General features: G+C 60.6%; 1 protein-coding gene across 7 annotated transcripts in view; it reads left to right on the forward strand.

The window, feature by feature from the left end:
• SS18L1 (SS18L1 subunit of BAF chromatin remodeling complex) overlaps positions 1 to 12,491 on the forward strand; it is a 32,008-nt gene that overhangs the window by 4,602 nt on the left and 14,915 nt on the right. For 3 of the 7 annotated variants that reach the window (XM_058686155.1, XM_058686153.1, XM_058686157.1), the window contains 7 exons: positions 6,825 to 6,901; positions 7,411 to 7,500; positions 7,604 to 7,688; positions 9,013 to 9,157; positions 9,641 to 9,838; positions 11,003 to 11,167; positions 11,498 to 11,602. In XM_058686155.1, the coding sequence (XP_058542138.1) occupies positions 6,825 to 6,901; positions 7,411 to 7,500; positions 7,604 to 7,688; positions 9,013 to 9,157; positions 9,641 to 9,838; positions 11,003 to 11,167; positions 11,498 to 11,602 (865 nt within the window). Of the gene's footprint in view, positions 1 to 6,106; positions 6,509 to 6,824; positions 6,902 to 7,406; positions 7,501 to 7,603; positions 7,689 to 9,012; positions 9,158 to 9,640; positions 9,839 to 11,002; positions 11,168 to 11,497; positions 11,603 to 12,491 lie in introns of those variants that run through there. The other 4 variants (XM_058686159.1, XM_058686156.1, XM_058686158.1 and 1 more) reach the window with 3 other exon arrangements.

The raw sequence follows: 12,491 nt of genomic DNA on the forward strand, positions 1-12,491 counted from the left end.
GCTGCGGGCGCTCGGTGCGTGCGGGCCTGGCTGCTGCGCCGGCGGAGGCCTCAGGAAGCCGGGAGCCGCGGAGAGGGGTGCGGAGGCCGGCAGGTGGCGGGTGTCCCCCCGTGCGCGCACAGCGGGGGGCCGGTCACCCTGCTGGCCTCGGTGTTGGGGGGGGGGGGTGGAGAGCGGCTCGGGAGGGTCTCGCCACGACTCGCCCGCCACGGCTCCACCTTGACCCCTGGCTCGTCCCGATGGTATTGCCAGCCTTTCGAGTCGTCCCTCCTGGGGAAGCCTCACTTGGGTCTGGTCGTCCCTCCTCAGGAAGCTTCCCCTCAGGATCCAATCATCTCTCCTCGGAAAGTCTCACTCGGGATCCGGTCGTCTCTCCTCAGGAAGCCTCCCCTCAGGATCCAATCATCCCCCTTCAGAAAGTCTCACTCGGGATCCGGTCGTCTCTCCTCAGGAAGCCTCCCCTCAGGATCCAATCATCCCCCTTCAGAAAGTCTCACTCGGGATCCGGTCGTCCCTCCTCAGGAAGTCTCCAGATCTCGTCGTCCCTCCTCAGGAAGCCTCACTCGGGATCTGGTCATTTCTCCTCAGGAAGCCTCACTTGGGAATCTGGTGGTCCCTCCTCAGAAAGTCTCCGGATCTGGTCATCCCTCTTCAGCCTCACTCGGGATCCGGTCGCCCCGCCTCAGGAAGTCTCCCCTCAGGATCCGATCATCTTTCCTCAGAAAGTCTCACTCGGGATCCGGTCGTCCCTCCTCAGGAAGTCTCCAGATCTCGTCGTCCCTCCTCAGGAAGCCTCACTCGGGATCTGGTCATTTCTCCTCAGGAAGCCTCACTTGGGAATCTGGTGGTCCCTCCTCAGAAAGTCTCCGGATCTGGTCATCCCTCTTCAGCCTCACTCGGGATCCGGTCGCCCCGCCTCAGGAAGTCTCCCCTCAGGATCCGATCATCTTTCCTCAGAAAGTCTCACTCGGGATCCGGTCGTCCCTCCTCAGGAAGTATCCCCTCAGGATCCGATCATCTCTCCTCAGAAAGTCTCACTCGGGATCCGGTCGTCCCTCCTCAGGAAGTCTCCCCTCAGGATCCGATCATCTCTCCTCAGAAAGTCTCACTCGGGATAAGGTCGTCCCTCCTCAGGAAGTCTCCCCTCAGGATCCGATCATCTCTCCTCAGAAAGTCTTACTTGGATCTGGTCATCCCTCCTCTGAAAGTCTTCGGATCTGGTTGTCCCTCCTTGGGAAGCCTCACTCGGGATCCGGTCACCCCCTCCTTAGGAAGCCTCACTCGGGATCTGGTCATTCCTCCTCAGGAAGCCTCACTTGGGATCTGGTCGTCCCTCTTCAGGAAGTCTCGGATCTGATCGTCCCTCCTCAGGAAGCCTCACTCGGGATCTGGTCGTCCCTCCTCAGAAAGTCTCCGGATCTGATCGTCCCTCCTCAGGAAGCCTCACTCGGGATCTGGTCGTCCCTCCTCAGAAAGTCTCCGGATCTGGTCATCCCTCTTCAGCCTCACTCGGGATCCGGTCGCCCCGCCTCAGGAAGTCTCCCCTCAGGATCCGATCATCTCTCCTCAAAAAGTCTCACTCGGGATCCAGTCATCCCTCCTCGGGAAGCCTCCCCTCGGGATCCAATCATCCCCCTTCAGAAAGTCTCACTTGGATCTGGTTATCCCTCCTCAGGAAGTCTTCAGATCTAGTCGTTCCTCCTCCGGAAGTCTCCCCTCAGGATCCGATCATGTCTCCTCAGAAAGTCTCACTCAGGATCCAGTCGTCCCTCCTCAGGAAGTCTCCCCTCAGGATCCGATCATCTCTCCTCGGGAAGCCTCCCCTCAGGATCCGGTTGTCCCTCCTCAGGAAGTCTTCGGATCTGGTTGTCCCTCCTCGGGAAGTCTCACTCGGGATCCGGTCATCCCTCCTCGGGAAGCCTCCCCTCAGGATCCAATCATCCCCCTTCAGAAAGTCTCACTTGGATCTGGTCATCCCTTCTTAGGAAGTCTTCAGATCTAGTCGTCCCTCCTCAGGAAGTCTCCCCTCAGGATCCGATCATCTCTCCTCAGAAAGTCTCACTCGGGATAAGGTCGTTCCTCCTCAGGAAGTCTCCCCTCAGGATCCGATCATCTCTCCTCAAAAAGTCTCACTCAGGATCCGGTTGTCCCTCCTCGGGAAGCCTCCCCTCGGGATCCAGTCATCCCCCTTCAGAAAGTCTCACTTGGATCTGGTCATCCCTCAGGAAGTCTTCAGATCTAGTCGTTCCTCCTCCGGAAGTCTCCCCTCAGGATCCGATCATGTCTCCTCGGAAAGTCTCACTTGGGATCCGGTCGTCCCTCCTCAGGAAGTCTCCCCTCAGGATCCGATCACGTCTCCTCAGAAAGTCTCACTCAGGATCCGGTCGTCCCTCCTCAGGAAGTCTCCCCTCAGGATCCGATCATCTCTCCTCGGGAAGCCTCCCCTCAGGATCCGGTCGTCCCTCCTCAGAAAGTCTCCGGATCTGGTCATCCCTCTTCAGCCTCACTCGGGATCCGGTCGCCCCGCCTCAGGAAGTCTCCCCTCAGGATCCGATCATCTCTCCTCAAAAAGTCTCACTCGGGATCCAGTCATCCCTCCTCGGGAAGCCTCCCCTCGGGATCCAATCATCCCCCTTCAGAAAGTCTCACTTGGATCTGGTTATCCCTCCTCAGGAAGTCTTCAGATCTAGTCGTTCCTCCTCCGGAAGTCTCCCCTCAGGATCTGATCATCTCTCCTCAGAAAGTCTCACTTGGGATCCGGTCGTCCCTCCTCAGGAAGTCTTCGGATCTGGTCGTCCCTCCTCGGGAAGCCTCACTCGGGATCCGGTCACCCCTCCTTAGGAAGCCTCACTTGGGAATCTGGTCGTCCCTCCTCAGAAAGTCTCCGGATCTGGTCATCCCTCTTCAGCCTCACTCGGGATCCGGTCGCCCCGCCTCAGGAAGTCTCCCCTCAGGATCCGATCATCTCTCCTCAAAAAGTCTCACTCGGGATCCAGTCATCCCTCCTCGGGAAGCCTCCCCTCGGGATCCAATCATCCCCCTTCAGAAAGTCTCACTTGGATCTGGTTATCCCTCCTCAGGAAGTCTTCAGATCTAGTCGTTCCTCCTCCGGAAGTCTCCCCTCAGGATCCGATCATGTCTCCTCGGAAAGTCTCACTTGGGATCCGGTCGTCCCTCCTCAGGAAGTCTCCCCTCAGGATCTGATCATCTCTCCTCAGAAAGTCTCACTCGGGATCCGATCATCTCTCCTCGGAAAGTCTCACTTGGGATCCGGTCGTCCCTCCTCAGGAAGTCTCCCCTCAGGATCTGATCATCTCTCCTCAGAAAGTCTCACTCGGGATCCGGTCGTCCCTCCTCAGGAAGTCTCCCCTCAGGATCTGATCATCTCTCCTCAGAAAGTCTCACTCGGGATCCGGTCGTCCCTCCTCAGGAAGTCTCCCCTCAGGATCTGATCATCTCTCCTCAGAAAGTCTCACTCGGGATCCGATCATCTCTCCTCGGAAAGTCTCACTTGGGATCCGGTCGTCCCTCCTCAGGAAGTCTCCCCTCAGGATCTGATCATCTCTCCTCAGAAAGTCTCACTCGGGATCCAGTCGTCCCTCCTCAGGAAGTCTCCAGATCTCGTCGTCCCTCCTCAGGAAGTCACCGGATCTGGTCGTCCCTCCTCAGGAAGCCTCACTCGGGATCTGGTCGTCCCTCCTCAGAAAGTCTCCGGATCTGGTCATCCCTCTTCAGCCTCACTCGGGATCCGGTCGCCCCGCCTCAGGAAGCCTCACTCGGGATCAGGTAGTTGTTCTCCACTGTCCACCAACTTCTGGCCTGTGTGGAGAAACTCAATGCCGTAGTTTTTCAGTTGGTTCATTTTTAGGATCTCTGTGTTGTCCTTGATGTTTTTGGCAAGTTGGCCCCTTGGAGAACCTTCTGATATGGAAATTCACATCCTTCAATTCTGAGAAAATACTTTGAACAAATTTTTAGATGACTTTTCTCCCTGTGTGTTCTTTCTGGAAGTTCTTGAAGAATTGTTTCTTGCCAGTCAGATCATTTTTCTAATTTTGTCATCTTTTCTGTTTTCTACCTTGGTGTTTTTAATCAGCTTTCTAGGAGTTTTTCTCAACTTTATGTTCCAACCTTGTGTTAATTGTTTTTTGCTCTGGCCAATACAGAAATATTCCAGAACTCGTTTTGCTTTGTTTAATGGCATCTTTTATTAACGAGTACAGTCTTTTGGGGCACGTGGGTGGCTCAGTCGGTTGAGCATCCGACTTCGGCTCAGGTCGTGATTTTGCAGTCTGTGAGGTTGAGCCCCACGTCGGATTCTGTGCTGACAGCTCAGAGCCTGGAGCCTGCTTCAGATTCTGTCTCCCTCTCTCTGCCCCTCCCATGTTCGTGCTTTGTCTCTGTCTTTCAAAAATAAACAAACATAAAAAAATATTTTAACGAATACGGTTTTTTTGTCTTTTGGGGATATGGGTAACAGTTGCGCTTTTCTCTCCTTTTGTTTTTCCAAGCTTCCTTTTTGCATGGTGTTCGTCTCCCCCAGGTTCGGCGTCTGCAGCTGGCCTCGGCTTGTCTAGATTGTCTAGATCGTCTAGATCTTTCTAGGTGGCAGGCTTCCCGGGACTACTCTTGCTCAGGGCCAGGGCCCGGGGCGGGTTGGTCTGTGGTGACACTGGGGGGTGCGCCCCTGCCTCCGGTGCCCTGGTGCTACCCCTCTGCCTCGCCCCCCCTTCTCCGCCTCCCAGCCTACCGGTGAGCAGTGGGGAAGGTCCTGGGGCCTCCGCCTTCCTGCTCTCTGGGCTCCCGGTGTGGCTGTGTCACATCCGGCACCCCAGGATCTGCCCTCCGGTTCTAGAACTCTGGCACTGCTGTCTCAGCTCTGCTCTGTTCACGTCCCGTGCTCACCAGGTCGTCCAGGTTTAGAGGTCAGGGGCCTCCAGTCCGCCATCTGTCACCCACTCTGGCCTGGCCTTTTTTCCCAAGTGTTCGTAACTTAACTGAGATGGTGCTCCATTTCGTGTCCTTTTCCTCGATCCCCTTAAGGTACGTTTCCTCATGCGCAGGAAAACTGCGAACTGTTCGCGATGGCTGCTTACGCTACGGTCTGCTGAAGTGTTGCTGGCCTTGACTCTTTAGCTTCTGTCCCTTTTGGAACGTTAAGGACGATGTGGTGGGGCACCTGGGTGGCTCAGTCGGCTAAGCCTCCGACTCTTGGTTTCGGCTCAGGTCACAATCTCCCGGTTCGTCAGCTCAAGTTCCACATCGGGTTCTGCGTCGGGCTCTGCGCTGTCAGCACGTAGCCTTCTTGGGGTATTCTCTCCGTCACTGCCTGTCTCAAAAGAAGTAAATTTAAAAAAGACGAGGCTAAAACGGACCTCCTGATAGCACTTCAGCTCTGTGGCGTGTGTCCTTGGGAGAGAATCCCTGCCCGGCAGTTTCAGGCAGGAAGCTGAAGCCGTAGAGGGGTGGCTAGCAGAGGGAGAGGAAGGTCATTCTAGTCGTTTACCTTAATCAACCTGGACGCCGAGTCCCGATTGCCCTCAGGGTGGGCCCAGCCGCCGCCACCTGCCCTCAGTAAGCCCCCCAGTGGCTCCTGGGCCCGCAGTGCCTGCCTCCACTGCCCCCACGTGGGAGAAAACGGCGGAGTGTAGACAGGACAGAGCTGTAAACTAAGGCCGACCCCGAGGTCGCAGAGGCTGGGGGACGGTCGCCTGCAGGGCTGCAGGGCCGCGGGGCAGACTCGGCCTTGTGGCGTGGCCCAGTCAGGCCCTTTGTGCCGCCTTGGCCTCCCCTCCGTGGACGGGCTCGGCCCCGAGCTCTGGAGGAGGACTCCGTGGTCAGAGTGCAGGGAGGAGCCCACGTTGCACAGGGAGGAAGGGTGAGCTGCCTTCTGGGCGGTGGCGAGCAGGGGGCGCCTCCTCTGGCTCAGGGGCCTGTGGCGCTGAGCCCTCCCAGAAGAGCCCGCACCGTGGTGACCGGTAGTCATTGAGGACAAAAGTCACAGAGCTTTCTTTCGGCCCGAGTTTCCGAGTAAAGACCTTTCCATGGAAAGCAGCGTTGGCCTTGGGCGCAGTCCTGCCCCTCCTTCCAGAGGGTGCTCGCGGGCACGGGTGGTGAATAAGCCGGGATCTTCTCTTCACAGCTGGCTGGAGGAGGGCTCACCTTGGTGGGCACCGCCCCGTGCACATTGCCCTGCCCTCCCCTCCCCACCGGCTCCGGCTCACCCCTCCCTGCTCCCACTAGGCCCTCCTCCCTCTTGTGCTTCCTTCCATCGCCTCCTCCCGGGTCTCCCCAGACCCTGCCGGGCGCTGCCCCCGACGTGGCCGTCCTGAAAAGCTGGCTCTGGTAGGCCTTTGTGGTGCCCCGCAGGGCTGCGAGCTGCCTCGCCCGGGCGGGACTGCCTGCCTGGCCTCTCCAGACAGAGACCCGGCGGCCCAGCATCCCTAATGTAGACTCTGGGCCCACCCTAGCTGGACAGATGCGCTGTGGTCACGGGCCCTAGAAAATGGTGAGCTGGCGGCTGTGGGTCTTCATCTGCCGGGTGAGAGGTCCTGGGACCCGCCCCTGGGTTTGGTGGGCGGGGGGGCGGGGGGTTGACCCTGGCACGTGGAGGGCCACATGCTTAGCGCAGGGACATGGAGAGTGTTCGGTTCTGCCGAGCAGCGCGATGCGCAAGAGTGGCAGTTCTGCGTGTAGAACGCCTGCACACGGGTGACGGTTACTGTCACGCACCTAAATGGAGCGACTCCAGCTCCGCCCCGTGACCCTCCAGCCGGGCGCCGGAGACACATCTGTGTCCCTGTTCACATCTGCTTCCCCTTCAGATGCTGGACGAGAACCACCACCTGATCCAGTGTATCCTGGACTACCAGAGCAAGGGCAAGACGGCCGAGTGCACCCAGTAAGTGGCCATCGGGCTGCGGAGGTCACCCTCAGAGGACGGCCTCGTCCCCCCACCCCAGGGCGCTCCCCGAGGAGGGGGAGATGGTGTGGAGGGAAATGAAGTGTGGGCGGAGGGGGCTGCTGGGGGGACACACCAGGGGACGATGAGCGCCCCCGGGCGGGACCTCGTGTGACCCCCGGGGCTGGACGCGGAGTAGGTGCAGGAGCTGGCTGTCAGAGCCACCCGGAGGCCTGGCGTGTGTGAGCGGCCACCACGCGCCTGGGGGCTTTCCTGGGTTGAACCGGGCTTCCCCACGTCCTCCCGGCCTGTTTGGGGGGGCTGCTTCCAGGGGGCAGAGAGATCAAGTCCGCCGCATGTCACGGTCAGATGGAGGAGGGCTTGTCCTCTGGCGTCCGCTCCTGTGTCTCCCTCAGTCTTCTGCCTCCTCCCACCGCTCTGAACAGACCTGGTGGCGCGTGCCCTCAGGCCACCGCCTCGGGGCCTTTCAGCATGTTTTCGTCAGACAGGATCCCGCTCACGACTCAGGCCGGGTGCTGTTCCCTGCCCGGCCCTGTGCTAGAGCACAGAGCGCTGTGTTGCCTGCCCCGTCCCCGAAGGTCAGTGTCCCCCTGGGGCCCGGCTGCGAGGCTGTCCCGGGTGGACTTCGCTTCTTCCGACTGGCCCGCGGGCACTGCCTCACTGTGTGCCCCACCCCTGCAGGTACCAGCAGATCCTGCACCGGAACCTGGTCTACCTGGCCACGATCGCGGATTCTAACCAGAACATGCAGTCTCTGCTGCCTGCCGTGAGTGCCCGCGGGGGGCAGGGGGGAACAGGGGGCCACCCTCGCCCAGTGCAGTTGCCCGGTGCGATCCGGGGAGCAGCCGTCGGAGCGTGTTACGTGCCAAGGAACAGACAGGAGCCCGCAAAGGGGGCAGGAGGCCAGTCGGCCCGAGTCGGAAGTGGACTGGTCAGAATCGTGACATCAGTTTCTGTAGCAAAGGGAGGAGACCCCGAGGAAGCAAACCTAGAAACGGTGGGCGGCAGGTCTCCGCGGGGAACAGGAGGTGGTGCGGGGGATTCTCGCTCTTTATCGTGAGCCCTTCTGAGCGAGTCTGAAGATGCTGCCCGGGAATAAATGGCGCTCCGATTCGGCAACAGAACTGTGAGATGCCGCCGGCGCAGTGAAGGTTTTAAGTGTCAACATACTTTGTTTTCTGCTTAACTTTTTAAAATCCGTTTTCCCCAAATCAAATAATTGCTGCCAAGGCAAGGTCCAGCAGTGGCCGCCTCCCGCAGGTGGACCGGAAGGCAGAGCCACGAGAAGGACCGGCCCGTGTAGACCGTGGTGGGCAGGGACGTTCTGGGACACACGCGATGCCCCCTGGTGCCCTGGAAAGTGATGTCATAGGTGCCAGGGTGTCTTGCCGACGAAATTGTTAAACGGACATTGATTGGCCTGTGAAATCGGGATTCCTCGCTCTGGAGACAGCAGTGGATCCTGCGGGGAACTTCATTTTCTTGGCCAGGTGTAGACAGCATCTGCCTCCGAACCTTCGGAGCTGCTGTCTGGTCTGGATCCGGGAGGTGAGGGTGCAGGGGTCCCTCGTGCGTCCCGTCGCCTTCTACATCCTGATCACGGTTGGGCTTGCTGCAGGGCAGGGCACGCGCACAGGAGGGGCAATGAGAGGGCCAGGGCTAGGGCACAGGGCAGTCTGTGCAAAGGCCCCGGGGCATGGGGTGGTGTGGATGAGGGACACAGCGAATCCTGGCCAGCTGAGGCCAGGGTGCAGGGGCAGGGGCAGTGTGGTGGACCGGTGAGGTGGTCCCTTGCATCCCCAGTGAGGAGGGCCCATCTTTGAACCTCCGGTATGTGCTGGTTAGCTTGGTACTCGCTTAAGGTCTGAATGCTCACAAGAATGCTCGGTGGACCGTCTCCTGGCCTGAGGTGTTTGGGCCTCGTAGTCCGCAGTCACCGATCACGTGTGTGAGCGGCAGTTGGTCACAGACATCTGCCAGGTGGCCGTGAGCCATCGAGGTAGCTCTCTCGAACCGCCGAGTCCCTGGAGGGCTTCGGGTGCTTCGTCTCTGGGTTAACCAGCCTCCCGTTACTTTCTTGTCGCCTGCAGCCGCCCACCCAGAACATGAACCTGGGCCCCGGAGCGCTGTCCCAGAGCGGCTCCAGCCAGGGCCTGCACTCCCAGGGCAGCCTCAGTGATGCCATCGGCACAGGCCTGCCCCCGTCCTCCCTCATGCAGGGCCAGATCGGCAACGGTGAGTACCCGGAGCACTGGCAACAGGGTCACCGCCTCGGGCTCCCCGGTGCCTGGCTGTCTCGGCAGAGCACCCCGTGCCCTGCAGAGCTGAGCGTGGGGCGTCCCTCCTCCCAGAGGCCCCGGCCGCGGGGGCGCTGCTGTGCCCGGGTGCACGTGCGCAGGGGTAACATGCAAAGGGGATAAAGCGCTTCAGGTCCCCTGCTCTGCTTTGACTTCACATCCACGCGTGGGGTTCCGGGTGGGTTTTTTAAACAAGAGCAAAAAGGTTATCTTTGGATCAAGAGCTAGATCTCTAGCCACCGGGAACCGTCACTGTCACAGTGAACGTGTGATTCCCGCGCTCGGTTCGTGTCCTTCATCGGTGGCGCTGCCGACCGCGCGATCGCTCGAAGGAAACGTGGGGTGTCTAGCGGCAGGGCCAGGCCTGCCATCGGACGCGGTCTCGGGTGGGTTTAAGGCCCCTTCCCTGTGCTCCTGGCAGGTCCGAACCACGTGTCCATGCAGCAGACGGCGCAGAGCACGCTGCCCACCACCTCCATGAGTATGTCGGGCAGCGGCCACGGCACGGGGCCCGGCTACAGCCACTCGGGACCCGCCTCGCAGAGCGTGCCCCTGCAGGGCCAGGGCGCCATCGGCAACTACGTGTCCCGGGCCAACATCAACATGCAGTCCAACCCAGGTACCGCCCTGCTCAGCCCTGGGACGCCCCGCCGGCCCCCGTGACCCTTCGAAATATGTGCAGACCGTGCACGCGGTCCTGTGGGGCTTCTGAAGGGGTGGGGGCCGTGGGAACAGACCACGTGAGGTCTGGCTCTATGGAGAGGGGGTTTCCACCAGTCCCCGCGGGAGCGTCAGGCGAGGCCGTGCCGAGGGGCGGTCCGTGCCCTATCTGAGGACGGGACCAGGCTCACGCGGGGTCGGGGGCGGTGTGGCCAGAGCGCAGAAGTGGGCAGCGTGCAGGGCCACAGACGCTGGGCCAAGGGAGCCCCGTGGGCTGGGAGTGGGGTGCCGAGCACTGGGAAACGTCGGGTCCCCATCGAACCGTCCCAGAGTGTCAGACACTGAATTTCAGAGGCTTGGTACGGACAGGGAGATCATGAGCTCTCTCCCTAGTTTACTTTTACGTCTTGTAATGTCTGGCTTTTTTGGGAGGGAGAGAGCATGAGCAGGGGGAGGGGCGGGGGTGGGGGAGCAGAGCCCGACGCAGGGCTCAAATTCACAAACCGTGAGATCACGACCTGAGCCGGTCAGATGCTCAACCAACTGAGCCGTCCGGGCACCTTTTTTTTTTTTTTTTTTTTATGAGAGAGAGAATGAGCAAGCAAGCAGGGGAGGGGCAGAGAAAGAGAAACCTAAGCAGGCTCCACGCTGTCAGCGCGGAGCCCAACACGGGGCTCGAACCTACAAACGGTGAGATCATGATCCGAGCCGAAATCAACAGTCAAACACTTAACTGAGCCACCCAGGTGCCCCAAAATGAGGATATTCTAGACATATCGAGCCAAGGTATATTACTAAAATAGATCTCACCTGTTCGTTTTAGTGTCGTGGCATGGCTCACTTCCCGTCCTCCTGGGCAGTGCTGCTCTAGTGGGCTCTGAGTAGGGGCGGCACGACTGGACAGGCCAGAGGGCACAGGCCTGAGCATCCGGGGGCACGGGCGTGGCTCCTTCGCAACCAGCCTGGGGGACGAGGGATGATAGGACAGGACTCGTGTTTCTCTGTGCGTGGAGGTGGCCTGGGAGCTGGAGTCAGACAGGGATGCGGCCGGGGTCTGGGGTGAGGGTGAGGACGCCCGCCTGGGGAGCTTCTCGGGGTTATTCGGGTCTGTCGTGTCTCCCAGTGTCCATGATGCACCAGCAGGCGGCCTCGTCCCACTACAACTCGGCGCAGGGCGGGAGCCAGCACTACCAGGGCCAGTCGTCCATCGCCATGATGAGCCAGAGCGGGCAGGGGAGCAGCATGATGGGTCAGCGGCCCCTGGCGCCCTACCGGCCCTCCCAGCAAGGTAATGCCCGCACCGCGTCTTTCTGCCTGGGAAGCTGGGGGCGTGAGGTTTTAGTTCTTTAGTATTGAGCAAGGATCGTGGATGGTCCGGAGCCTCGTGGGGCTAACGAAATATGGAAGGACAAGGGCCGGTGCCGCTCCTGGAGGTGGACGGGCTTGAGGGGCTGTAGGGGGTTAAGTCAGGCGCAGGGTCCACAGCAGGTGCCGGGCGGTCAGGTTTGTAAGTGTGGTCCCGGGGACTGGGGGCTGGATGTGGGGGGTCCCGACCAGGCCATCGAGGAGGCTGTCACATCACGGGAGAACCGTCGCTGAGTTACCGTCCTGCCCCCAGGCTCGTCCCAGCAGTACCTGGGCCAGGAGGAGTACTACGGAGGCGAGCAGTACGGACACGGCCAGGCCGCCTCAGAGCCCATGAGCCAGCAGTACTACCCTGACGGTGAGGCCCGCGCCCGCCCCAGCACCGGCCGTGGGGTGGCTGCCCACCGCCGTGCTCCGGTCGCCCCCAGTGCAGACCCGTCGCCCCTGGCCTCTGCCGGCAGGGCACCCGGAGTCCCCCTCGCCCTTGTGCCTTTGGGAACGGGGGTGAGGGCACGTCTGGTCTCTGCTGAGAGAAGCTTCCAGTTCAGGCCACAGCCACTCACCTACTTGAGGCTCCTCTCTCCCTTCCCAAACGGCAGCAGCGGGTTGAGGCTGAGATGTGCCGTCCCCTGAGTCAGGGCACGTAACTGTTTTGGAAGGTGGACACGGGAGCCCTTATGAAATGCCTTCCGAAGGCGGCGGTTTGTATCTGCTGCTCAGTTTCTGCGGATTCTTTTCCCTTGGTGCCACCTTTCGGTCACGTTTAAACAGTCTCAGGATCTGTGGAGGTGGTGTGGAAAGCGGTCACCTAGGATCGGTGGGATTTGCAGGGGGGAGGACCCTGCAAAGGACGCGTGCTCCTGCACGGAGCACGCGTGGAGCGGGCGGTGGGGAGGCGGCCGAGGCCAGGGCAGGGCGAGCTGTGTCGCTGCCACATGATGGTGACAAGGCCTCCTGAGGGCTCACGGTGCCCGGGATGAGGGGCCGCCGGGCCTTGTCACGTGTCGGGCACTGAGTACACGGTCTCCTATCTGTAAACTGTGACAGACGGACTCCTCACGCTCACCCCCAAGCAGGGTGGCTGCCTGCGTCTCAAGGGAACGGAGGCCAGGAGGTGGCGGGAAGCTGCTTCACAGACTTAACCTGCGGGAAAAAGACGGATCGGGCCTGACTCCGGGCACTCCTGACCCCACGTGTTGCCCGTTCAGTTCACGACTGAACCCCAAGCCCAGGCGGCCTGGACCCCC

This window comes from Neofelis nebulosa, chromosome 9 (genome assembly GCF_028018385.1).
Source record: "Neofelis nebulosa isolate mNeoNeb1 chromosome 9, mNeoNeb1.pri, whole genome shotgun sequence".
NCBI classification, from domain to species: domain Eukaryota; kingdom Metazoa; phylum Chordata; class Mammalia; order Carnivora; family Felidae; genus Neofelis; species Neofelis nebulosa.